The sequence below is a fragment of the Gadus morhua genome, chromosome 4, assembly GCF_902167405.1.
Source record: "Gadus morhua chromosome 4, gadMor3.0, whole genome shotgun sequence".
Classification (NCBI taxonomy): Eukaryota; Metazoa; Chordata; class Actinopteri; order Gadiformes; family Gadidae; genus Gadus; species Gadus morhua.
In genome coordinates, this window is record NC_044051.1 from 11,511,103 (window position 1) to 11,538,399 (window position 27,297).

The 27,297-nt window shown below is 42.5% G+C and overlaps 3 protein-coding genes across 7 annotated transcripts; 1 reads left to right on the forward strand and 2 right to left on the reverse strand.

Annotated features, from left to right (window-relative positions):
• Positions 1-3,951: 3,951 nt before the first annotated feature.
• Positions 3,952-9,820, forward strand: nadk2 (NAD kinase 2, mitochondrial). Of its 5 annotated transcripts, XM_030353365.1 has the most exons (14): positions 3,952-4,096; positions 4,368-4,424; positions 4,521-4,798; positions 4,926-5,014; positions 5,120-5,208; positions 5,448-5,529; positions 5,774-5,857; positions 6,623-6,762; positions 7,604-7,697; positions 7,818-7,961; positions 8,326-8,381; positions 8,470-8,523; positions 8,620-8,743; positions 9,043-9,820. In XM_030353365.1, the coding sequence occupies exons 3-14, from the start codon at positions 4,535-4,537 to the stop codon at positions 9,173-9,175; spliced, it is 1,353 nt and encodes a 450-aa protein (XP_030209225.1). In that variant the 5' UTR covers positions 3,952-4,096; positions 4,368-4,424; positions 4,521-4,534; the 3' UTR covers positions 9,176-9,820. The 5 variants fall into 5 exon arrangements, with proteins under 5 accessions (XP_030209225.1, XP_030209223.1, XP_030209224.1 ...); XM_030353363.1 differs by having other exon boundaries at positions 3,952-4,424; XM_030353364.1 differs by lacking the exon at positions 4,368-4,424 and having other exon boundaries at positions 3,954-4,229.
• Positions 9,821-10,520: 700 nt separating this feature from the next.
• Positions 10,521-17,488, reverse strand: skp2 (S-phase kinase-associated protein 2, E3 ubiquitin protein ligase). The gene is made up of 10 exons (XM_030353368.1): positions 17,334-17,488; positions 16,498-16,751; positions 16,299-16,410; positions 15,989-16,132; positions 15,453-15,587; positions 13,157-13,255; positions 12,913-13,040; positions 12,732-12,783; positions 11,639-11,746; positions 10,521-11,483 (listed from the first exon to the last, which is right to left on the reverse strand). Exons 1-10 carry the CDS (start codon positions 17,345-17,347, stop codon positions 11,279-11,281), a joined length of 1,251 nt encoding a protein of 416 aa, XP_030209228.1. The 5' UTR covers positions 17,348-17,488; the 3' UTR covers positions 10,521-11,278.
• Positions 17,489-18,650: 1,162 nt separating this feature from the next.
• LOC115541584 (folylpolyglutamate synthase, mitochondrial) lies at positions 18,651-27,068 on the reverse strand. The gene is made up of 15 exons (XM_030353361.1): positions 26,730-27,068; positions 25,989-26,117; positions 25,732-25,785; positions 25,461-25,525; positions 24,801-24,915; positions 23,485-23,562; positions 23,189-23,250; positions 22,747-22,849; positions 22,546-22,623; positions 22,104-22,251; positions 21,878-21,961; positions 21,336-21,486; positions 20,616-20,691; positions 20,420-20,486; positions 18,651-20,315 (listed from the first exon to the last, which is right to left on the reverse strand). Exons 1-15 carry the CDS (start codon positions 26,880-26,882, stop codon positions 19,918-19,920), a joined length of 1,761 nt encoding a protein of 586 aa, XP_030209221.1. The 5' UTR covers positions 26,883-27,068; the 3' UTR covers positions 18,651-19,917.
• Between the last annotated feature and the right edge of the window lie 229 nt (positions 27,069-27,297).

The window sequence follows — 27,297 nt, forward strand, 5'->3', positions numbered from 1 at the left end:
CGAGATGTTCCCTCAGGGCCAGTAGCCTCCAGGAGCCTACACTCACTTCAGCAGAGGCTTTGAGCCTGACAGCTCAGATTGGCAGGAGAACCCCTGACTCAGGCATCACTGTCCTGACAGCCCGGTTAAAAAAGCTGCTGACCTTCCCCGGTGCTTCTGATCCCAGCTTCCAGATGCCTGGTCTAGATGCCGAATCAGGACCTGGAGACCAGGAAGAGACTACAGCATATCCAGTCTGGCCCACATTTGCTTGAAGCGATAAGGTGGACGTCTTGTCAGCAGCCATGTTTAGGTCAAGAACAGAGAAATATTTTTCCCAAAGATGCAACAGTCTCTTTCTGGAGGGAGACCTGATTCCTTTGGTTCAATAAGATGTAGAAATGTTTCATCTTGATGGTTCTGCTTGACTGCAGCACAGTACAGAATGTACGGCCTTCTGTTACTTCTCTATTTACACACTAGAAAATCAGACTAGAAACCAGGGCCTCGCTATCAGACTATGGTAGCGTTAAGACTTGTCTGAGAACAGCCTTCAGCAATAGCAAGAAAGGGGAGCTCTGCTGGTAATTTTTGCTTTGCCAAACAGGGAAGCTGCAAGGAATTGAAATTGAAAAAAAACTAGGTCCTGACCTCAATGGTGGATACAGGCCAGGTGGTTACCAACTTATTTTTTCTCTCTTTTATAGCCCCCCCCCCCGCCCCCCGCCCCCCGCCCAATCTGCCCCATGTATATCAGGTGACCCCAAGGGTATTAAACGCGAGGGCCTCAAAGGCTAAGGCAAGAAGCTTCTCCCAAAGGCAGTGGTAGCAGACATAATGGGATCTCTCTGATGGCCAAGAGTTCAGTAGGCTACCCAACAGTCTCTCCTCTACAGTAAATAACAGTGGGTTCCCTGACCACTAACATAATGACTACAAGCCTCAGACTCGACGCAAAACAGTGCTGGACACATTCGACAGTTTTAGCCAATTATTTATGCCCCTATGGATTTTTCACAGGAATCCTAAAAGGGATTCTCTTTCAAGACGATGGCACCGACATTCCCTAATTAACTCGTCAATTTGGGCCGACTATTTACTTCCCATGAGGTGGTCTATGCGTCTTGGAGGCATTCACATGCACTAGAAGCCTTTAATTGGATTTGAACCGTTTATCTGATTCCACAAGCCGTCCAAAACATTAAGGCCATCTTAATACCACACACACCTAAAATAGGCCCACAGGTGTGAAACAAGACATACATCTAACTGCAAATACCTCCAACTTTTAAACCCATCCGACATCCTCAATCAACTGTGTGTTTCTGACATAGTAAATGCACTATATATGGCCTTTTGTTTGTATTTTAACAGACATTAAATGGATGATAATCAACCTTTGATCACATTGTCTAGATAAGAAAATAAAGACAGCTTTAAAATGAAGCACTGACTTCCTACAAAAACTATTTTTGTTAGTTATTTTCTGATTTCGGTATTAAAAGGCTTTGAGGTTGGAATTAGAACAGTGAAGTTCTCCTTTCACACCTCGTGATATCAGCATTGCTATAATGATGCAGACAGGCTTTGCCATCAGAGCCGGATTAACCCAAAGGCAAACTAGGCACGTGCCTAGGGCCTGATCGGCGGGGGGGGGGCCCAGACAGAAGTAAAAAAAAAAAAAAAAAAAAAAAAAAAAAAAAAAAAAATGAAATAGCCAATACAAATGTCCTGCCTACTATTTATTTCAGTGATAATATATCAATATATATTAATTAACTAAAAATAGTGACGTTGTTTATCTTAACGTTACGTCACATTAACGCCAATCAGTTAAGTCCGAGAGGAGGTCAGCGGGTCAAGACTAAGCGGAACAATAAAGCTAGCAGGTAGGTCGTTTCTTGTGTAGGCTAACATTCAAGATGCTTTCGGGTGCGGCAAAACATAAAAAGAAAAAAATGAAGAGGAACAAAAGAAGAAACAGCGGGGGGCTTTACAGAAGTTTCTGTCGGGCAGCCGTCCGACAGCTGTGAAGACAGCGGAAGACGCTGTGGCGCCGTCAACATCAGCGCCGTCATTTTCTACGATCAAACGAGTGAAAACATACCGGAGAGCAACAGTAACAGAAAAAAAACAGAATGCCTTTACCCTGTTGGCAATTGAGAATAGATTTACAACCTCCCTGGATTTTGAAGACATTATAGAGGACTTTGCCTCATCAAAACTCAGGAGAAAGCATCTGTAAATGTAAGTTTTCCATTTAAAAATCTAAATCTTAATAAGTAAAGTGAATGCATATAAATGAAATGCATAATATAGGGCTATACTTTCTACTATAATGAAATGAAATATGAGGAACAAACCAAGTACCGGTATATTCAAATCTCAAACAGCTGTCTTTCAGCTTATATATACATTTTATTATTTCTCCACAAGATCGTGATGATGCTGTCAAGATGTGTTTCTACTGCAATGGAGGCCTGTGGTGCTGGAAGGCTGAAGATTATCCCTGAGTGGAGCATGCTAAATGAGAGTGTTGGAAAATTGAAGATAGGTGATGCTTGTCCATGAAAATAAACATCTTTACCACTACAGCACACTTTCTCTGACTGCATATTTTATTAGTCTTTGTATATTTGACTACTTATTTAACTTTTCAATTTAATCAACACATTTAATTAAGATTTTTAGCAAAATGCAATAGCTTACTACATTTATCTTTTTTGCTCTGTTTACATAGCAATGCTGACACCGTGACACCTATGGTGATTTACTGGGACTACTGCCTTAACAATGACACTGGCAATGGATAAGATAAGGATAATTTAATAGCATTTAATAGAGCCGTGTAATAACGTATAAATAATAAAAATCAAAAAATAGTCTGATAGACTGTTTAATATACAACACATGACTTATTTTGGCGTACAAATAACCAACTTGTAACCAAAGACTACGCTATGTAAAATGTGAATTAACTTTTATTAGTAACTTTGGTAAGTGTTAGGGTTAGGTTAGGTTATCGATGGAGGGGGGCCCAAAAAATACAGTCTGCCTAGTGTAGTCCATTTATTTAATCCGGCTCTGTTTGCCATCATTCCCTTTGGCTCCATGAGGGTTTTGCTCCATTGTTGATGCACTTTGTTGACAAGAATGCAGAATTTGCAGACACAGTGGTTTGGATTTGTGGACTGATTAGCATAGGACATGTTTTAAATAGGCATAACAATGGACTGAGGTACAACTGATTGACTCTACGACATAAATATGATTCGCGGTTATGGTTAAATGACTGCATGATTAAAAGTCTTGTCCATTGTATGACTGCATTTAAATTCTGTTTCAGAGTATATGACATATCTGAGGAGCAGGCGCTTTATTGCGCCAGCAGAGGGCAGCAACGAGGCGTTACCGATCATCTCATCCTCATGTTTATTCATCCAGCAAAGACAATTGATTAGCCTACTATACTGCCAGTGGGATTGTGTGGTTCGTTCACTTGCACTTGTGAACGAACCACACATTCTGATCTGATCTGGTATCTTTTTTCCACAGACAATAACTGTGTTTTCTTTCTTTCTTCTTTTTTTTCCTCAATTCATTCTTAAAAAAGTTACCTTACTTTTGTTTGGTAGGCTCGAGGGCAACACCACTACATTATACATTAAATGTCTATAAGGTTGAGCATTTTACCCAGTTTTGTCCTACATACTCATTCAATTCGAATAGTGAGCGGATCCAGATCCAAACCAAATGTCAGTAAACGAATTTAATTGAATTTCATATGTATTTTGGTAAATTCAAAGGTTCCACTTCACGGATTCAAAAGTAAGGGACGCGATATCAAGGATGTATTATAGAACATGTGCGGATGCAATATGGGAAAGGGACCTTTCAAGGCAGCTGCAACCAAAGCAAAACGCTTACCTTTCAAATTCACGCTTTACGTGGCCAATCAGGTCGCTCCGCACGTCCCCTACGTGCTGAGCGACGCCTCCCGTGTGTACATCCCATGCAACCAGTGCTCTCGCGTGGTCGTGATGGCGCGTGCCATGTAGGCTACTTTACATATAGGAGTCGATCTGGATAAGACGTCAAACACAAGGCGACCTAACAGGTGCAGGGCCGATCCAAGTCGGAGTCTTTAATATCGCAGTTTACGACGTATGAGTCTCTGACGAGTTGTTGTGAAGCTAGGTGCTAACTTTAGCTTAGTTGCTAAACTGGTAACGTAACGTCTGTTCTTTATGGTAACTAAAATAACAAGTGACTTGTGCTATTGCTGTATGTGTTTTGCGTTCGGTGTCAAAAAACGTGGTTAGTTCCAAAGTGTAGCGGATGACTTGTAAGGTCACCAGACCCACTCTGATTGTGACCTTCTTTGACAGCTGTGGGTGGGTGTGTGTGTGTTTGGTTCGTCTCCCCGCATCTCGTGTGTTGTTGAGGTAGAACAAGTTTAGATAAACAACTCAAAAAGCATTCATGAATTCTCCCAGGCCAACAGTGAGGCTCTCTAACTGACTACTACTAATACTTTCTAGATGTAACACAGCTGATGCTTCCACATAACTGTCACAAAATGACCCGTCCATCCCTGCTCAACTTCTTTTGCGCTGGGAATCGAACCATTGAACTTCTATGCGGACGCGCCTCTGCGCGTCGCCCGCATTCATCACACACAATGCGAAGCGTCGTTTCGCGACCCGCTTCTGGATTCAGACCGTCAAAGGTGGCGGTGGTGACAAAGACCACCCGCTGCGAGTTCGAGCAGCAGCGGTATCGCTTTGCAGGGTTGTCTGAGGTCGACTTGAAACAGCTGGTAAGAATGCATGCTGTATCTGATGAGTTATTAACGTGCCCATGGGCAGTCTGTGTATATGTATTGCTGTTCCCTCAAGGTGGTCTTCACCCCTGCACTGTCTAATTATGGCTTGTGTTTTTGGTAGCTTGCCATGAAGGGGTCCAGCTACAGTGGTCTTCTGGAAAGACACACCATCCACACTCGAAATGTGGAGCATATTGTGAAGAGTTTGGAGTAAGATATATGATGGAACCAGATCAGTGTTTTACAAACTAATCATCAGTGCACGTCTATATGTCAGCCGAACTAATACTGGTGTAATATGTGTTTTGTCATCAGAAAAGAAGGCATTGAGGTGCGAGTTGTGCGCAGAGGGGAATATGATGAAGAAGTGGTGCGATGGGCCGACGCCATAATTTCTGCAGGAGGTATGGATACATGGCACATATTTGGTGTGCATGTGTTTTTATAAGGTACCTAAAATATATTATTTTACTCTTATTGCTTGATTATTCCTTAATTTAAAACGTTATTTGACAATATATAAAAATATAAGCCTAAATCTAGCCTCATAATATATTTTTTTAAATAGGATTTTTTTTCTAATCTTCAAGCACTTTAATCAAAACTTACTACGGGTTCTGTAATTGCTCTTTGCTTTTCTTAGGTGATGGGACAATGCTACTGGTTGCCAGTAAAGTTTTTAGCAAGGACAAACCAATTCTTGGAGTAAACACAGACCCTGAGAGGTACTCCATTATCAGCCTGTGACATAAAAGACGATGTAATAGAGAAATGGAAAAATGAATGAAAATAGCATATGTTTTTTTTCCTCTTTTCCCTCACTCAAATTATAGAAAAATCTATAATTTGAAATGAAGCATGCAGAAATAACCATTGTTAATATCTGAAAGACTGTATACTAAACATTCCCCATTGGTGTTGCTAAGTAGATGACGATGATGAGTTAATGAGCTGGTGCCTGACCTGCAGGTCTGAGGGGCACCTGTGTCTGCCTGTCCGCTACACCCATGCCTTCCCAGAGGCCTTGGAGAGACTTCAGCGGGGAGATTTCAGGTCAGGGCTTTTGCCTTAGCCATTGTTTAGCTCAGGGGTCAGCAACCCTAGGCACGCGTGCCACCACTGGCACGTGGCAGCATAATCATTGACACACTTAAAAAAACAAAAAAAACTTTTTATTTTATTATTATTAAATGTTTTTGGTCACTGTCATAATTCAGCTTAATATTTAATATATTGTTGCTTAAGGCACACTCATTAACGAGAAAATGTCAAACTGGCACTGCATGTTGAAAAGTTTGCTGACCCCTGGTTTAGCTCAAGATGATATATAAACTAAATATATAATAAACTAAATATTTGAGTCAAACATTTTATCAACCTTTTTTTTATTTTTTTCTAACAAATGTGAACATGTTTTAAAAAAAGGATGTATGCCATCAAATACAATTGTGTAGGAACTTATGTACATAAGGTATGCATAATATCAATAATGTATCCTATTACGAAGTGACCCTTTAAACAAACATTGACACACTTTTACACCGACTACACGTCAAAGTTAAGCACCATTCGTGTACCTTAACCTCCACCCGTATTCCTTAACCTCCACCGGTATGCCTTAACCTCCACCGGTATGCCTTAACCTCCACCGGTATGCCTTAACCTCCACCGGTATGCCTTAACCTCCACCGGTATGCCTTAACCTCCACCGGTATGCCTTAACCTCCACCGGTATGCCTTAACCTCCACCGGTATGCCTTAATCTCCACGGTATACCTTAACATCCATCCTTACATGTATGTGCTTCTCCGCCCGCAGGTGGCAGTGGCGCCAGAGGATCCGGCTGCACCTGGAGGGAACGGGCATCAACCCCACCCCTGTGGACCTCCACGAGCAGCAGCTGAGTCTGGAGCAGCATCACATGGCCCACCGCATCACCACCTTGGAGAGACGCAGAGGTATGTCTGTCTGTGCCCCCATGTACTCACAACCAACTAACCATTGACGTGTTCGCATTTGCTTGGGACTGCTTTCGACATGGCACCATATAGTGACTGCAATGTGTGGGTGGTGCGTTTAATGAAACCAGGAGTTTCCCAATATCTGTGTCCTTGTGGTGCCTGCTTGACCGCTCAATACAAATGTGAATCACCCCTCGCAATCCCAGCAAGTCATGAACCAGGCTTCCTTCCGATTCCAAAATGCTAACATAATCATTCACATGGTTTAGTTGAACAAGTACACAAAATGATATATTGGGGAATGTTCAGGATATGTTTGACTATTTCGACAGAGCACCCTGCACACACTACAGGGAAAGGAGCCAAATGCTATGCTTTGTTTTGGTGGAAAACCGGCCATTTTGTCTTTAAACAACATTTAACGCTACATGTTATTAATTTAATGATAATATATAATATTGAATGAATAGATCAGCATCCAAATTAGTTGGTACAGCTGAATGATGGTCATCCTGAAAATTTGACCAAGGATCAAGTTGGTTTATTACTAAAAGACTAGCATCTATTGATTTAGTGACAGTCTGTGTGCTTCAGAAACCAATATTTGTACTTTGCTTCTGGGCATTTTTGGTAAATAGTAAATGTGCTAAATAATATTTTATAAATTTTTTGGCTGTTCTTTATTAATCAATTTACATTTATTGAAGTGCTGACTTTGAACAGCATCCTATTAGGTACAATTGTTTTTTTTTGTCTAATTTGTGTAGATACAAATGTGTTCAATTGCAAAACTTGTCCATTACACGTTTAACAATATATACTCGCTGACGTTTTACAGAAAGTGGAGCACAAGACGACAGCTTCTCGGAGCCCAATCTCCTTCCTGTCAGAAGTCTGAATGAAATCTTCATCGGAGAGTCTCTATCCTCCAGGTAAACAAACATGTCAAAGCCGTGGCACAGTTTCTGTTTCTGTTCCAGCCCCCGTATCGTTTCCCACGTGTGTGTCCCATCCCCAGCACTCACCAGCACATCTCTGTCCGTCCAACACAGGGTGAAGTGTAAATCCTTAGACCCCCATCTTACCTTCTCGCTCCATAGGGCTTCCTACTATGAGATCTCAGTGGACGACGGGCCGTGGGAGAAGCAGAAGAGCTCTGGTCTCAGCATCTGCACAGGGACAGGATCTAAAGCCTGGTACATTGGCCAGCACGCACGCACACCAGAACACGCATAGGGATCAGGGCAAATGGTTTAGCCCTTCTTGAAGCATGGTTTGTCTCGCGTAGGTTTAATTTACACATTCTTCTACAGTGGAGAGACTTGTTTGACGTAGGAGTTTGTGCCATCGCTCACAAATCATCGATCATGTTTCTAGTCATGAATCAACAGATGGTGTTTAAGCATCCAGAGCTAGGAACTTATTGTACTACTGTTTCTGTACTAATGGATGTTATGGAGAATAATTAATTTAAAGTTTCTTATAAAGCAAATCTACATGCCAATGTTTAGGCTTAATTGCACCTAATATATCTATTTTAATACATTTCTTTATAAATAGGTCATATAATATCAACAAACTGGTCGAACAATCTGTTGAGGATCTTCTCAAAATAGGTACGTACAAACAGAAGCTGAATTAAAAAAAACGGAAAAATTCTGGCAACAAAATCAAATCTTGAATAACATTCATTCTCTTCTCCAGGAAAGTCACAAACTGGGCTTGACATCCCACTTGATCCCGGATTCATTGAAAAAGGTATTTACAATAGCTCTCGCTCCCTCTCTGTGGTTCACCTTTCAGCCCATTGCATTCATACATGAATACACCTCCCCTCCCTCCCCTCCTGTTCAGTGACTGAGGAGTATAACCAGTCTCTGGTGTTCAGCCCTGAGGACAAGCGGCTGTTCTTCAGTATCCGCGAGCCCATCGTCAACAGAGTGTTCTCCAGTATTCGCCCCAGAGGATTTGCCAAAAAGTGAGCACCGGAAACTTCTTTCAGTTTCTTTTCAATAGAAGTTTCAAGTTGCACTACATTCATATTTCATTCATATTTGATCTTAATTTATGACTTGAAACTTGGGTGTGTTTGTTTGTATTGTTAATGTTATTCTATATTTGTTATTTTATATTCTATATTTTTATGTGACTCAACTTTAATGCGCTTATGATGAATAAACATTAATTTGCACCTGAATGCTCAAGCACATCCTTAAAAATACACATGTAGGCTTCAATGATCCTTAACGTACACGTTTGTATTTGTGTCTCTTCTAGAGTGTGTGTGCGCTCCCGATGCTGGGACGCCTGCATGGTGGTTGACGGCGGCACGTCCTTCGAGTTTAACGACGGCGCAATAGCAACGATCAGCATGAGTGACGACGACCAGCTGAGAACCGTGGTCCTCTAGAAGTATGCACTGCCGTAGGATTGATGTAATCATTTATGGGTTGGTGTTTGGGGGCATAAAGGGAATTACACATGCACCCATTAACAGATAGCTAACAAATGTGTTTTTACCGTATTGCACTGGTGTTCCTTGTGGACGCTCTTTTTCTTTCCTTCACGCCATCCTTTAGTTTCTATAGCAGTGTCGCACAATCATTTTTCAGTTTTAATTTTTCCAGACAAATCGTTTGGACAAGAAGAGGGAACGCTAATGAATATGTAAATAAGAATTTTGTGTGAGATTTTGTATGATTGGATATCAAGAAAAGGCTTGTTTTGAACTGCTGCTAATGATGATCCATTTCTGAGACTTTCTTTGAGAACATGTTTTAAATTGAATCGTTTTTTTCGGGAGTTGCAACGCTTAAGTGTGCATTCAAAGGTCAAGCTGTCAGTGCCAATTTTTCTATAACCGACTGAGGTAAATATGCTATGGCTTGTTGGCTGTTGATTTGAAAGTGATTTTAAGCTATTCTAATCAAATGATTACAAAAAGGAATCCAGAACCGACAAATTTAATTTACGTGGTTATATATATTTTTCTCCCTGCAAACCATGTGAAGAGTAATACTACCCAACCAAAAATGAATCGCTTTCCTATTCCTCACTGAAGTGCTGTCATTTTTGAACTTCAACAGCATACATGCATATATCACATCATCGCTACTGGGTTTAATTCGGATACTCGTTTTTGTAATTTCTCTAAAGTATAATGATGTAGGCTCGTCGGGAGACTCTTTAGTTGACTGTGGTAAACCTCCCACGCATCCCTTCACTCAAGTTTTTTTTGTACCGGGATAACTTGAAATGTTTGCATTCTCGGATACATTCCACACAGGAACATGCATGTTATCTGCAACCCAACTGATTCACCAAGAAGAAACTCATACTATCTGTATCCGAATCTAGAGTAGGTTAAAGAACATTAGCCAACATTTTATACAAAATGTTTTACCTATTCAAGAGAATGAAGGTGGATTACCAATCCTTGAAATCAGTTTGAGGTCAGTACTGATTGATGTACGCTACTGAACTCGTTCAACAGAAACTTGCATTGACCCTTGGGTGAAAGCCACTACTTTAGACAAAACTAGTTTTCAAAGGATTTCCAGCCCATTTCTGGTGAAAGAACTCTGGGTCTTTAAAGGATTGTCGAATGGATTTGATTTCACTGTCCAAACGTTATGCCTGTTTGTATGGACCCAAAACGAGGACACATTTAACAAGACAAATCAGAACACATCCGAACAAAGAAAAGCCATCAAGATAATACTTGGTTTTTCTACACAAAAGAGGGTGAAACTAAATCAACAATGCCACAATTTATTCAAACAAACAAAATGGACTAACAGCTAGAGTGGCATTCACCACATGGAGTCAACCTCCAGGCACATGGAAAATATTTATTAGCAGCCAGTACCCTTCGGTCAGCACACCTTCAGTTGTCAACGACATCTAATATACTTAAGTACATCGGACTAGGAACACTTGACCCAGAAATACAAAATGGCAGTAGTAAAAATCAGCCTTAAAAGAAAATAAAGGTATTAAAACCAGATTTGGGAAACAGATTTTTTTTAAGCCTCTCCCAAACATGTTAACCTGATTAACCATTTTGTACGTTCAAGATCACATATATACATTATTTCTGTCTTATGCACTGAATTAATACAAGTCAAAGTATTATGCCAAAGGAGTGGCACAATATTAAAAGCCTTGCTCACAAACACTCACTTTGGTCACATTCCCTGTGCAGGCATATGCTTTTAAAGAAGCAAATATTTATCAAACCGAGCAATATTCAAGTAATTTAAGTTTACCTGCCAAACATCTTTGCTTCTAAATGTAGACTTTAACAGTTCCTCAACTTCAATTTATTCATCCGGGTAGAAAATATGAATATATTTTTTAAAAAGTTACGTTTCCAACTGATTGAAATAGAGAACAGGTTCCTGTACTGACATTTTAAGCACCGTAAAAAAGATATTGCTTCAATAAAAGATTTTTTTCTATTGCGTCACTAACATAATGACAAAAAGTATTGATTGTACATCCAGAGCTTGTCCTAGTAGTGCAACCGCAGCCGACACCTCCTGTCCCACATCGAGTGCACGTCCGTCTGCACCGGGGTCGGACGGGCGACCATGGAGATGGCCCTGGTGTTGACTGCCACACGCTTCATCTCGTATAGCTTCGAGAAGATGCGTCCGTCGTGTACGAGTCCGAAGGCCTCCAACAGCCTCAGCGATGTAATCTTCTCACCGATGTCCCTGAAACGAAAGTGGGGGAAAAAAAGTTGTTAAATGACAAAAAACACAAACAAGATGACACAAACCAGACGATATAATCCACAACCCTTTACTCTCCGCAGTACAAACTTTTGTATTTTGGAGAGCAGGCTTTGCATGCAAACAGGTGAACGTACCCAAGTGACGATGCGTAGATCTGGTAGCAGCGTGATAAAGATAGATGTTTAAGGTGCATGAGTTGTTCAAGGGTAGGGATGCAGGTGGTCCGCAAGAAAACACTGTCACTGCAAGACACGAGGGAAAGGATGGTGTCACACCCTGGGTCAGGTTCATACAGTCAACCCCATCAACAAATTAGGTTAGTTGACACCATGACATAAATGATCCAAAGTTCCACTACCAAAACACAAGTGTTGAGGCCATATTGACAAGTAAGCAGTTAAACAACAATGGCCCAATCGCAAAGTGAGCCCTGAGGACTAAGGACTCACAGACTTAATGGATCTCAGGTGCTGAGTGAGTGAGTGTGTGAGACCACATGGGCTCAGATAGGTATATATGGGATTGGGACAGCACTTCACGAGAGCCCATGTGACCGTGGCAACGTTTAATCACAAAGATGTTGCTGACACTTGCCGGTTTGGGAATTCTTATTTTTAGTTTTTTTAAATGCAATGAAAACAATCGGCTACAGCAATTTATTGATATCGGAAAATATAATTTTTACTTTTGAATACTTCAGTATAAAGGAGGTATTGAATAATTTAGGTGATTATTGGCCTACACATACTAATCATAAGTCAGAACGCGTTACATTTGGCTGAAATATAAAAGGTATAAGTAGTAATATGAAGAGCCGTTTGGGAGCCAAAGGAGCTGGCTCTTGAGCTGATCCAAATGATCCAGCTTACCCCAAAAAAAAGGCAGAAATTCTCACCTGGTCGCGCATTGACAGTAGCTTCGTCTTGTTGTTTACCTTCCTAATTTCCGGATTTCCCTATGGTCTCCGCGGTAAACGTCACAACGCTTTGAACTGTGGGTAATTCCCTTAGGTGAAGTCTGCACTGATAAGGACTTAGGGAAAGGGCTCGGTAAGAGTGGACTCAAACCCTCACGCCCTTTGGAATTCAACATTGAGAAAGCCTTAATAATTTCGCATGAAAGCCCAGCAAAGTCTGTGAGTCCGGACATTGGGATTGGGCTAATGATTACCCCCCCTCCCCACAAGTAATTTAAATGCAGATTCCCACAGACGGACACGAACATTACCTGATGTCCAATGTTATGATATTGGGGCACCGTTCCACCAGCAGCTCCAAATCTGAAATTCCACAGAACATGAGAATATACATGAGAGTTATGATAAAGTGTGCGTTCAGTAAGTAAAGTGATGCTATCAATGTAAAGGATATCTGTATATTATTTCCTATGAGTATAAAAACCATCGCACCTTCTTGTGCAAGTTGCTCTCTGTAGCCACTCAGATTGAGATCAGTCAAGCTGGACGGAAGATTAGCGACCACAGCCTTCACGTGGTCCGACCCGAATTCACACCAAGATATGTTCAACTGCTCCATTCTGCAAGACGGACGTGTATAAATCAGTACATTCCCCCCGAAGGACAAAAAATGTGCGCATCAGAAGGTGATTCTGGAGCCAACATTGCTGCAAACACCACCAAATGTTTAGCTTACTTGGAGAACGATTGCAGCATCTTTCCAAGTGGTTCAGGGGAGAAGCCAGCGCAGCCTCCCACATTCAGCTCGATCAGCTCAGGGTTTTGGGACAGATGGCTGTAGAAGAAGCACATCATCGTTTATTGTAATGACAGAAAATTGTAAGTGTGAAAGTGCAATTGAAGGACAAACAAAACGGAGCAAATACCGTTAGTTAGAAATATGAAGGGCACATCTTATTACAGGGTATCTGCAGGTTTCAGCAAGTCAAATTTAAGACTTTTTAAGACCTTTTTAATACCACCTTGAATGAAATTTAAGACCTTAAACCCGCGATGGTGGGGGGGATCCCGCTGTATTACAACCCAAGCATAGCATGTGCGTCACTCAATGAGACTCATTCAAGTTTACTTTCTGTCTGTTTATTGAACATAAAGTGATACTCCAGGGCTCCAGACTAACTTTTTCCTTGGGTGCACTGGTGCGCCTAAATTTTTAATTTGGGTGCACCAGCACGTATTCATGGTGCACCCAAGTTGTAAGTTGTTGAGAGGGGGGTGACAGCGTCTGGGCCCCCGGGCAGCTGCACCGGTTGCACCGTCGATATTCACGCCACTGATTAATAATATTTTCACCATTAAATAAATGCCTTCAGTAAGACCTGGGGGGTATACCACGAACCTCGTTGAACATACCCAGGCTTTCTTGGGAAAACCTGGCTCGACAGAGCCGCAACTCGCAATCACAGTTAAATGGTACCATGACGCTCACTTTAGATTCAATTAGTTGAACCAGGTTTTCCGCTTTAGGTTCAATGCGCGTTCACATAAAAGGGGGGGTTTCTCGCGTCATTTGACTCACCCTTATTATCGCTCAAGAGCGGTGTATTTCATCCAAGGCGAGCAATGTATTATTATGAACTCCTACGAGGAATTCAAAGTTCAAATCACAGCCAAGGGGAACACGGTTGCCCATAATATTGCTAGGGTGGCGTGCTGGCAAAAATAGCCGACCGTGTTAATTCGTAAGTGAAAGGATTCTGCATATTGTCTAAAAAATATTATGTATCATCATCCCTTTTGCCCCCATATATGTGGGGCCCCATGAATTGCGAGCCCAAGTACCGGGAATGCACTCGATCTCCGACCCAATATCGGACGTGCACGTCAAGTTGCTTGCTTTTAGTGGCGTGGTTCAACGTCTCAAATATCAAAACAAAAGCCTTGTAGACGCTGCAGATTCGCTCGTTTCGGATGAAAGGCGCTGGCCCGAAGCGAGTTATATACGCCGTTTTGTCCCTTCCAGCAGTAAAGGTGCTCGCGATTTGAGAGTCAGGGAACATCAAACCGAAGAGATCTCCTATCCCCTCATTCGAGTTGTAGGACTGGTGCTTGACCACTGTTTAGAATCCACAACACCTCCGCTTTCAGTGTTGATGTCGCACCAAATGCTACCCTCAGGTCAGTGCTAGCAGCGCGGACCGTCTGCGGCGGTGGCGCCGGGGCCTAGATGCAAAACGTAGAAATGGCTGGGGTCTGTGTGTGGCTCCTGGCAGAGGTTTTATGTTTTTGGCTCTGCATATGGCTGACGACAGCCTTAATCCCCATGGTGCCGAGCTTGAATGTAGGCTACTTTTGCACGGAATGCATCTGGCCTGTTCTGGGTTGGCAACGGACGCTAGCCAACCTCGGAAACGGACGTCTCCCAGCCAACTGACGTTGAACTTGCATTTACCCATTGTTGCAGACTAGCTAGCAAGCGCGCAGACATCCGTTTATATATGCAGCTAGCAAGAAAGTAGCCCCTCGTACATCTCCTTCCCGAAAAGTCCCGCGAGAAAAATAAAAAATTAAATAACCCTGCCCCGACAAATTTAAGACCTCCGAGTTATAAATTTAAGACCAGCATATGACATTTTTGACAAATTTAAGACTTTTTAAGGCCTTAAATTTAGAAAAATGAATTTAAGACTTTTTAAGACTTTTAAGACCTCCGCGGACACCCTGTATTATATGCCAAATACTATAATCAGCCGTAGCTGGATCCTGTAATCTCCATTTACCATTGCTTTTTAGACATTTCAGCAGTTGCTTCTTTCCTAAATGCCTTCTTACTTTTTTGGTCATGTGAATATTGTCTGTTAGTTGTAGTAATGTCCCAGGTGGAATTTGATGGTCAACTTTTAAATCCATGTGTTAAAGAGCATGTAGGGGGTGAGTGCATTTTGTTCAAGGATTCCTACAGGTAAGAGTGCAGACACTGGGGATGGAAGTCAGTAGCCCTCCACCCGGACCCCCACTGCCCGGGTACTCACTGGAGGATGCGGTCAGAGAGCTCCAGGCTCTCCAGGCTGAGGTGGGTGAGAGTCGAGCAGCGGCTGAGGATGACCTCCAGGGACTCAGAGGAAACGTTGCAGTGGCTGAGATCCATCTGAACCACGTGAACGGGGCTAGAGAGGAGACAAAGAGCAAGATGTCAGAATTGGGGGAAAGACCCTTCAGTTCTTGATTTTGATTGATCAGTTGTAATTGTTATCTTTTGTATATATAGTTTCAACATTAGTTCTCACATTTAATTACTTAAAATAATCGATACCTGTGAATGTGGTCTCTAATCTGTCTACGCCTTGTGGTAAAGAAAGTGTCGACAGATAACACTTGTATTTTGAGGCTGTAGATTAGGCAACACTAACTTTATTTTTAAGATTCCAATTGCACCTCAACTTTCATTTATTTAAACTTTGAGGTGAGCTTTCCAAAAATCAAACAGCATCCTTTATTATTTAGGATGCGGTAGTTAGCCAGGTATGGTTGTTATGGTTACTGCCGGTCTACAAGCCTCCATCCTTGCCTCATGTTGACAAACGTCAGCTCCTGGATGACGGTGCGAGGGCAGCGGAGCCGGCGCGTCCCCCTGCTCAGCAGTAGCTCCAGAGCGGCGGCCATGTTGGTCACCCCCTCCAGGTCCACACTGTACCACAGTGACTCGTCGAACCTGGGTTGTGTTCACAAATCTCACCGAATTAGTACGAGGGCCAGTGAGTCCCAAACTATCGCGTGTGACAAATACATTGAAGTAATATGTAATTCATATAATTGGACATTTTACTTAATACAGATCTAATTAACTTGTGACCAGTAATTCTGAATCCATGACTTACGCCAGTCGACGCCACCGCTTGCAGACTAGTGAGGTCCTGAGGAGATGTGATAGAGGCAGGCAGAACAAAATCCGGAGGATGAGCTCGTCTGGGAGATGGTCCCAAGAGAGACCTGACAAGTAAAGGCAAACATTAGTTAACCAACAAGTCACCAAGAAAAAGATAAATATCTTTGCTTTTCACTTTCTAGCTCGCATACCAGTACTGCTCTTTTTCCTTCTCCTGGACCTCCTAGAAAGGACGAAAGGCACCATATCGTTCTCTTTCTCCCTGGGATTGAGGCAGAGTTGCTTGTGGTTCGGGGACCACTGATGAATAAGATCACTCGGGGTGTTTTCTGCGTTCAGCATATCGTCGACCCATCCTCTCTTTTTCCGCTTGTTGGTGGTCTTCTTGTTGGATAACATGGATCCCTCCAAATTCTGGCTCATGCATGCCAACTGATTTAACGCTCTGAAAACAAGAATATCGTCAATCAGACGGATAGATGACATTAAAAACAAAACATTAAGCTTTTCTTCAGTCTATTTGAACGGAATGAATCAACAGGTGCTGAAAACTAAGTTAGCTGAGGGAGCGCGCCATAGCAAGTTAGCCACAACTAGAAACCGCGCCAACTAGATAAGTCACGCAATTTCAGGTAAAATAGAAAAAAAGATATGAAAGAGATGATCATGCACTTTCAACATATATTTTCATCTTTGCATGCCAAGAAAACAGCACTCCAGGTAGATGCAGACGAGGGACCAATGATTGCGCGGTAAAGAACACAGAATGGGCCATCGGCATGCCAACTTTGCACGTCCATTATATGAACGATCGTACGATGGTTTGCTAAAGTACTTCGGTGGATGCCCTTCAATATGTTCTGCATTAGCTGATAAAAGCAGGAATCGTAGTTTGAAGAAGGACTGTGGACACACACACTCGCCTGGGTCTTGATAAGTTACATTCATATCAGCACGACGAATCTGCTACTACCTGAGTATTGTCCTTCTAAGTTTTGTTCAATCTATTACAAATAATTAAACATACCTCTGTCGTGGCATGTTCTTAACAATAAAATCCTCAATATCCTCGGATCGATTCTTCTCTGTAAGTTTCGATCCAAGCGGGACTATTTAAACTCAGCGCCTCGGCCCTGCTCGCCTGCTATAGTTATTCAATGCTGATTGGCTGGATCTAGGACGAAAGGACGTGACGTCACTATAATTCTTCTTCGCAACGACGCGAACCCACTTTCGATCGCCACCTAGTGGAATAAGAACCGAACAAATACCTCAGAATTAGTAGAGGCCAACATCGCTTGTTGTTTTGATTGAAAGGATTGGGATGACTGTTAATGCATGGTAGGCCTACTTGCATAAAACATTGTTACCGTTTCATCATGAATATCTTCTGTGGTTCAAATAATAATACTTACATTTAAACATTTACAATGTGAAGTGTCGTCCCCCTTGTGACGACTCGTCCCGATTGAAAAACAAATAAACCCCAATGTTAACTGAACCAATGTGACCACGTTGATCTATTTCATAGCAATTTATAGCTATGTGGCAACAAACTAGTATATTGAAAAATGTAACGACCAATGTACGCTCCTAAATTAGATCATGTAGTCCTAACAATATAAGTCGTTTAAAATGTCAAGGCTCTAGTCGTCCATTTTTATGTGAACCTATATTTGGCTGAAGAACACGGAAGAAGGATTCCGCCATCAATAGGCCTACAATGCCATATATTTCAAACAATAGCCCTATCATTACCGCGGTAGGGCAGGAGTGTAATTACCAACATTCCAAAACATAAACTTGGGGGTTTTCAAGGAAGAAACATTGCAGGCTTTTTGTTCTTTCATAAGGAATTTACCATACGAATTAAAACCGAATTCTTCCCTCTCCCTGCATGGTATCCTCAATGGACAGTACTAGAATAATCTGGCATTTACAATGGGGCGCAAGCAATTGTACACACAAATGCTCATTCTCTTTACTCAATAGCAATGCCTGTATTATGAATATGAATGACAAACCGTTTTAGTGTCATGTTAGGGATTTTATTTGTCACTGTCCCCCAGCTGTAGCATCACAACCAAGCAGCTAATTCCTTCATTCCCCACCCATCGGTCCAACCAACTAAAATAAACCGGTTTTAAGGCGCTAAGTACATGTTGTGAAGCCACTCCACAACATGGATTATTCCTGTGTAGATTTTTAGAAAAACAATTAGGTAGATAGGTTAGGTAGGCCTACACTACACAGAGTTGGTGATGGGAGAGACAACACAAACACACCTGGATAAGTTCCCAATAGGTGGTCATTTTCTGTCAAGATATGGGTTTGAATCCTTTCATACATTTGTATTCTTTTTATTTGAACTCAACACTGAGGGAGGTTAGAGTAAAGGATGGTCAAGTCTAGGTACAACTTTGGTGAAGTTCAGGATTAAGGAGTTTTGGTCGTTTTAAATGATTCCATTCAGGATTAAGGGTCATTATATTTATGTCAGAGAGGCTAAAGTTTAGGCACTGGTTACGATGCCAGGAAATGACAATTTAACAATATAGAAGAATAATGTAGAAATTTGGTGAAAATGGCACGTTCACATGGAAAGCCAGTTAATTTCAACAGCATGAACACAGAACAATCATATTAATTAAATGGCAAACATTTGTATGATATTCATTTAGTAGTGCATACTTTCCAGGCTTAGGGTTACAAGGACGTACATTGCAGTAGACAGGGTTCTATGTTGTGATTTGAGTTTAAATACAAATACAGATATGCGTTTCCAACACATTGGAAACAAATGCCAGACACGGATGAATAAAGCAGGTCCATAAACATTAGGCTAGAAGGCTGAATATTTGACCAAATAGTTATTAAATTAAATTAAATTAAATTTCAGGAAATGCACAAATTTAGGATATTAACACATTTAAGACTAAGTTACATTTATACTGTGTTTATCTCTCCAAATATACAAAAATAAAGTACAAACTGTGCAAAAAGTCTTTCAAAAAGGACAGAAGATTGTAAAAAGGCTTTGATGAACTTACCGGAAAGACACGCAAACTGAAATTGGCACTGATTTCAGGGCAAATAATCTAGTTATGACAATTTGCCAATATCCAGATTGCAATAGTGCTTTAACTGTACTTTGATCACCAAATTAGCCAATTCTTTATGGTTTATTGCTGTATGCCAATGCAGCGAAACAATAATGAACTGTACATATTTCTACCGAGCTCGCAGGGGACACTTTAAGAGGTTAATAAATTACCAAGTTCATGTAAACAGGTTTGGATTCAAGTCGTGAAACACACAATTCTGTCCGGTCACTTTGTGCGTCCGTCAGTAAGGCTCCAGGTTCGGTTAAGGTTAGAAACACTGGCCTTCAGGACAGTCTGATTAAAAACAGTGACAGCACGAACCATCCCTTACACTTTGTCATACCACACACTACAAAAAGTCGGCCCTTTCAGTAGGCCACATCCAAATCCGTTAAAAATTGTCTAGGAGGAAGCCTCTAACTCTACTACACAAAGAACAAGAAGAGGTTCAGCGATGGTTGAAATGTAGCCGTTCAAACAGCCAGCCCGCGTCCTCTGAGGCCCGATCTACTTGGAGCAGGACGAGGGGTCCAGGTGTTTCAGCGCCCCGCCCACCAGGTGCAGGCTCCCCGTCACCAGGACGTGGATCTCCCTCACCTCCCGCAGGAGCGCGGCCTTGGCGGCGACGCTGGGCTTCACCGGCGCCTCCCGCTTGTCCGTGTCCCGGGACAGGAGGACGGGGTCCCGGCCCTGAGCGGCCCACTGCAGGGCGCTGAGGATGCAGGGGAAGACCAGCGCCTCGGCACCCCGGCCCGGCGCCGGGGACAGGCCGGCGTCCCGGATGAGGAGGGGCCCGCGGCGGCCCGGCGGACAGTCCCCGGCGCCGTGGTGCCGCCGCCAGCTCCTCTCGTTGTCTAGGCAACGCCTCAGCATGTTCTCCACCGACACGTTGAAGTTCTGTTGGTCTGCGGGACGAGAAACACGCACACAAGAAACTCAATAGCTTTCATATTTTCTTTGATATTTCAGTACTTCCTGCGTGATCATGTTATTATTCAGACTTCCTTACCTGCGTTGCACGACGCGATGGCTTCGGTGATATTCGGGCAGAACACAGCAAAGTCGAACTCACATGACTGAAAGAGGATAGAATATTGATGTAAAGCAAAACCAACAACTCATCAAAGAAGTGTGATAAACAGTGGAACAAATCAATCTTTTATTATGCTTCATAATCTTCTGATAGTGGTGGGTGTGTGTCTTACCACCAGTAGTTTTAGCATGGCGGCCGAGTCTCTCTCTCCTGTGGCGTTGAACACCAACACTCTCGCAACGGGGCCACTGCAAAACAGCAATACAGCTAGTTATACCGGCTGAAGTCTTGAACCCGTGGATGGATTGGATTGCTAGTATAAACCCCATTCCTTCTGCTATATAGCCACATTAAGGAGAACAATAAAAAATGTGGCTGATGTTTATGATTAGCATCATAAAATCTTGATGTAGGCTATTCCATTCTCCTTTGAGGGTTAGAGGGCGTTGCAGGCCTTTACTGTGCCCTAATCACATTTAATTTGATCGCCGTCTCATGGGCCAAATTAACCCTGACCAATGAACTTTTATTGATACGGCAAGCAATCAAGAGTCCAGGTTTGAAAGGAAAGATGTTTGAAAGGAAAGCTACATGAGCCTGCTAGGTGCAGAGCTACTCTACACAGTGGAGGGGGAGGGAGAGACCTTACTGACTCACCTGAAAGAACATGTGCTCACAACAAAAGAGCTATACTAGTTTGGCATCTTAATTCACGACAAAGCCACCTGGTATAGAACTTCAACCCAAACCACAGCGTTTCATGTCTCCCGGACCAAGCCTTTGTTTATATTTGCATCCTTTGAGACTGCCAATTTTCATAGAGCTTTGCATAACGTGCAGGATGCAGGGAGTGGGATATCTGGCCTTTAGAGAACGTTCCCTTGCCGCTCACCTTGCGTTCCTCTCGCAGCGCACCGCTGCCTCCTGGAACCAGCTCACACAGGCCTGCATGCTGCGCGTGGTGTGAGCTCCGTCCAGGAAGTAGGTGACCTCGCCGTTCTTCAGCGTCTGGGTGCGACCCGCCCACACCGTGTCTGCCAGCCCTGCACGTCAAGGTGGAGCGACAGGTCAACAAACATACACATGGGATGTCTAAGTGGGTTACTTTCTTTGGGACATCTTTCCTATAATTACTCTGTGTGGAATATGCACAATCTTTCACACTAGTGTCAGCCAAAAGCATGACGTATGAGTTATTGTTATATTAAATTAACTAATCATTCCAAGAGCGCTAACAGAAGGGATGCGCTGCATGTGATTATGGAAGCACAACATTTAAATGATGACAAAGTAGTTAAAATGATTAATTACCATATTGCAATTGAAGTAAACATTTTGTCAAAGGGACAATACGAGTGGCTGCCAACCCTGAATGACGTCCGACAGACTACCACAACTCCACTGCTGACAGAGTTACTAGTAATAGTGCGCTACCTTTGGTCATGATGGGGCTTGGTGTGAAAGGAGTGGCCTGAGGGACCCCTGGACCCTCCAGAGTGGTGGAGGGGAAGTTCTGGTCTGTAGAGAGAGGGAGTCAGATAGGATTAGGATTAACAACAGCTTGAGGCAGGTCTAGTTCAACCCAGCTGAACCAACGACGTCCTTTCTACGACATGGAAACCGATCCAAACATGAAGTGATGGAAGCGTCCTCCACGTACCTTGCAGACGCCTCCTCTGCAGCCAGGTGTGACTCAGCTGCAGGGCCAGGGAGGCGTTGGAGCGCTGATGCTGTCCGGCCAGGCCCAGCTGCAGAGGTCCACAGTCGGTCTGGTAGTCCTCCAGCTCTGGACAGACCCACAGGGGACACTGGAGACAGACATCAGGGTTATTGATTGATTGGCTTGAAATGCACAGCATGAGTCACTGACTCTATCTGGCACCCATTTGTCTGACTATTAATGTCTGTCCAAATGCCACATAAGAAATAACTGAACAACTATCCCTTTCATCAATTGATGAATGCAAACACAGAAACAATCTACACATTACATGAACACATACAGTAGCTTGCAACACAGAGAAGACCTTGATGTTGATCTATGTTTTGCATCAGTTATATAGACATTGCAGAAATTGTGTCTAGTGTTTTTGTTGACTTACCTCCATCTCCGAGGCTCTCTGTTTCAGGACAGCCATGGAGCCTTCAGGCTGCTTGACCGTGAAGGCAGGAACCTCTGGCTAACCAACGAAACAATACACATGATCCTCTCTTAGACCTCCGACAATCAATCGATGTCAAGTTTTTTTTATACCATGTTGACTGTGGAGTGGAACCCTCTGAACGTTGTATGGGGAACCTACCTTAAAGATTCCTCCTTTCTGCCAAGCAATCTTCTCGATGGTGTCCCCGAGAATCTGAGTGTGGTCGATGCCGAGAGATGAGACGCCACATACCCATGGTTTCCTGATGGGAGGGAGGGGTGTACCACAAGCCATTCAGGAGGGAACAACAGAGTATCACATTCTGTCCACATTCAGTGAATGGTTACAGGAGCCCTACCCACTTCTAAGTGGGTAGGGCCCACTTATAATTGGGTTGGGCCCACTTATAAATTGAGATTTATAAGTGGGCCCAACTCCACTCATAAGTGGAGTTGTAATCCCAAGGCCTGATTTGGAGTGTAGTCTTTGTTTTAATGTGTACCAACTGTATTTACAGTGTTTTTTGTTGAATCATTTCGTACCAGTAAAACTGGCTCCAATGTTGATAATGCAGACAGAATGGTGCACTGCACCCACTTACTTTATAATGTTGGTGCAATCATAGGCGCCGCCGATTCCCACTTCAACTACCGCCAAATCCACCTGAATCCAAACAATGAAGGATGATGCATGTTAATGACTGGGGAATTTAGGAAAGATGCAGTTAACCCATTACATAGAGTGCATCGTGTGATGCCCTATGACAATGGAGCTCCTACGGTTACACTTCACTAGATGCATAATTAACAGACAAATAGAAATGTTGGGATCCTAAACGTATTGAACACCTATTCAACGGAGATGTTACCTCCTAGCAACATTGATATGCACTCATACCTTCTCCTGCAGGAAGACATGGAAGGCCAGAATGGTGAGAAATCTGAAGTAAGCGGGCATGCTGCCGCTGTGCGCCTCCTAAGGACATCAAAGACAACAATGTAAGAAGATCAAACAGTCTCCATTTTTATTGCACATTTATTTTATCAGGAAGACTCATTGAGGGTGTAAACTGTTCTGAAACAATTAAATGCATATACAATTATCAAAAACGAAACCATAATAGAAAGATGCATGAAAAAAAAAATATATTGACGGTTATCTGCAAGCCACATTTGAAAGTTCTGTAACAAGGAAGAAAGGAAAGGTGTGGTGTCTAGGGTAACGAGTCACCCTCGGTATCAAAAGGCATATTGGTTGGTCTGATTACAAACATACACTTGCAGAAAAAAGTACATCTTGATCCAAAACACAACTTGTTTGAGCACATGGTCCGGAATGCATAGGAAGAAATAATCAGTAGCACAAATGCGTATCCCACAGATCGGAGCAGGGACTTGTTGCACAACTCCACGCTACTCATTCAATGTTTGCGGTGTGTTTGCATAAGCAGACAACATTTAACGTAATAGGAGGTGAAGTCCAAGTAACAGTGTAACTAAATAACTTACCAAAATCTGGAAGCCTTCCAGCTTATCTGGCTTGGCTTAGTACTTTATTTACCCGAGATTGGATATTTTCACGAAATGCTTGCCAATGAGGTTGCTATTTCAACACAGCTATGGCTTACTTACATGTTTAGCAGGGGTAACAAGAGGTCACTAGGCCTGCATGTTATACGGTAACAGCTGAATGCAAACAGGCCCGCAAAGTCAATGGTGGTGACGCAATGTGAGAAACCGTCTCTGATAAACAGAAAACGCTGTTGCGACGAAGATGGAATTTGCAAATGTTAAACACTGAATACTACACCGATGCTACAGTTTAAAAAGGAGGATTTGCTGCCTTTTATGGTATCACAGTCCACTTCATTGATGTCAACCATTTTGATAATGAAATCAGTTAATTGACAAGGTAGCCCAAGACTTTAATTGGTCACAAGGGAACGTCACATGAGTCACTGATCCACATGCCACTGACTCCAATTATGAGCTTGTATAGGAGGACCTCACAAACAATAGAATAACGATTGGTATTCTGATCATAAAAGGGTCTTATTCAAGCAAGGTTCATCAGAAAAATGCATACATCAATCAGAGAAAATCCGAGATGAGAAATGAACAATCAGTTTGAGGAACTACTTTGCAATTTGAATTTTCCATTGAAACACGTACAAGAAAAACAGATTATTTTCAACACAAATTGCCCGTGCCAACCTTTGTTTCATCCAGTCTTCCATAAATCTGCCAGAAATACTTTGTGAAAAGCTCTTTTCCAATTGGCTGTCCATTGATGCGAATCCTCTCCCTTACTTCAACCAAGTGTGGTGAACTGCAAAAAGGATAACAATTCTCACATTAGGAAAACTCCATTAATATTCAAATCTACATGCTCAGAAACATTTATACCACCAGAAATTATAAGGAAAAGTTAAACCGGCAGCCATCGTTGCAATTAAACAAGAGCTGTGTATGAGAACTGACCAGATGTGAGACATTTCTATTGAGTCGTTGTAGCCTTGTGCATACACGGCTTCAGCCAACTGTGCCCAATAGTCAACTCCAGAATCACTATACCAGGTACAAGTGTTGGAGACAGTATCTTTTTTTAAGGTGGTGTACAGCACCTGGGCTTGATAAGCATGATACAGCCAAAAAAATAATAATTAACCGACACTTTCTCCTGCATCATTCTTATCTCATGCAACAACAGAGCAATTCCTTATCATCAATGTCGGACACAAAGTTATGATCATTTGTTTTGACCTATGAAAATTCTGATTGGATGGTGATAATGTTCATGTAATAACAATTAAAAAATATCCATTTAAAAATCACCAGTAACATCGGAATGGGAACTACAATTCTGGTTTATACCTGTAAAATCCTGTGCGAAACCGGTAGCTTCTGAGAATTTGCTCTGTGAAAGCACATGTTGATCCCTGAAAAATTAACATGAAAGACATACACTTTAGTGTTGCTACGCTACTAGAGAAGGCATGTCAATTACGTAGCCCAACTTGTCCCATGCATATCCTATAAGGAGAAGTCAAACATTTGATGGCCTGTTCCTAATATCTGTTGGTCATAAATCTATCTTTAATGTTTCATGTAAAGAACGTACGACTTCTGAGGGGAATTCACTCACCTTGCCCTTTGTCCCGGTCACATGAATGATATTGAGATTGTCTAGGTCTTCCACCTTTGCAAAACAAACAAATTAGTTTAAACTGATTACCAAGGCAGTTGTAACACACACACACACACACACACACACACACACACACACACACACACACACACACACACACACACACACACACACACACACACACACACACACACACGGTTCTCTAATTCAACAGACTGAATTTAAAATATGTTACTATGATATTGATGATTTACCACAAGGCCAGCTCGCTCCAAGAAGCTCCGCATAGCCACAAGTTGAAATTGAGGGTTCCCACGCTCTCGCCGCACCTGTTCCAGGGCACTGGCGTTGGTCTGAAGTGTGTTAAGGGTGCAGATTGCATCCTGTATATCATGGTAAAAGAGAACATGCATTATTCCTTGTTAAAGATACAGCAGCTCCGCAACTTTAGCTGTGATAAGTGGCCAAAAAGTGCGACATGCCAAATTAAAAAGATAAAAAAACGAAATGTACAGCTGATTTCCGTTTGTTTATGCAAGCATCGACTTTTGTATAATTATTTTAGGAAAAGCAATCAAATTGATATAGGCTGATTGAGTTTACCCAAGAGCTGACAGTTAACAAGTTTTTCTGGTCGTCGGGTAAAATGTTCCAACTTGCCAGCAAGAACGGTAAAAAATAACTACTAGTATTATGCAGAAAAAACAACTATAAATACCTGCCACGTGTTTGCATAAGGTTTGGACGTGTAAATTATACATTGATCATGATAACAGTAAGGCAAGTTATGTTGAGACAGCTGTTGCGTAAAAGTTTAGAGGGTTTAATATTTACTGAATAGAACAAAGTTAATGCGACATGCCATGGCCAAATGAGCCCACAGCCACCATATAGTATCCATTGGGCATTTGAACTTCGGCTAGCTTACTAGCATCTTTGCTAGTGTGCAATAAACTATTTTTAAATGTTGACAACAAAACGAACAGCAAACGTACCTGGTACTCCATTCCTGGAAGCTGAGGGGCTGTCTTGGTGCTCGAATATTTCAATAACAAAGTAGCTCCGTTTGACGCCTGTTTCTGCTGTCGGAACAGCGCGGCAAACCCCGAGCCTCTGAGCCGCCACATGCGGGAGCAGCAGCACACCATTCCCGGGCTCGGCGAACACAGGAAGCCCCGGCCCGACTGGGCAGGTCCCTGTCAGTAACGATCGCAACGTCACGGCACTGCCCCTCCTGTGGTTGGTCGGGCTTTGCCTACATCTTTTGTCGACAAACCCATATTACATATTACAGTTTGCATTGCACGTAATGGTCCACATCAGAGCACACGTTAAGTAACCATATGACTTGTGGACACGCAGCCGCCACTTCCGGACATCACAGTGTGTGTGTGTGTGTGTGTGTGCGTGTGTGTGTGCGTGTGCTGTGCAGCTTTCGTGACCATAGACAATAAAGTGACAGATCCAAATGAGTGTACCAATCAGTATGGCAGTCCTACACTGAAGATTCGATGCTTTATACAATTAACTACAATAACCATAAAACCACTGCTTCGAAGGTTG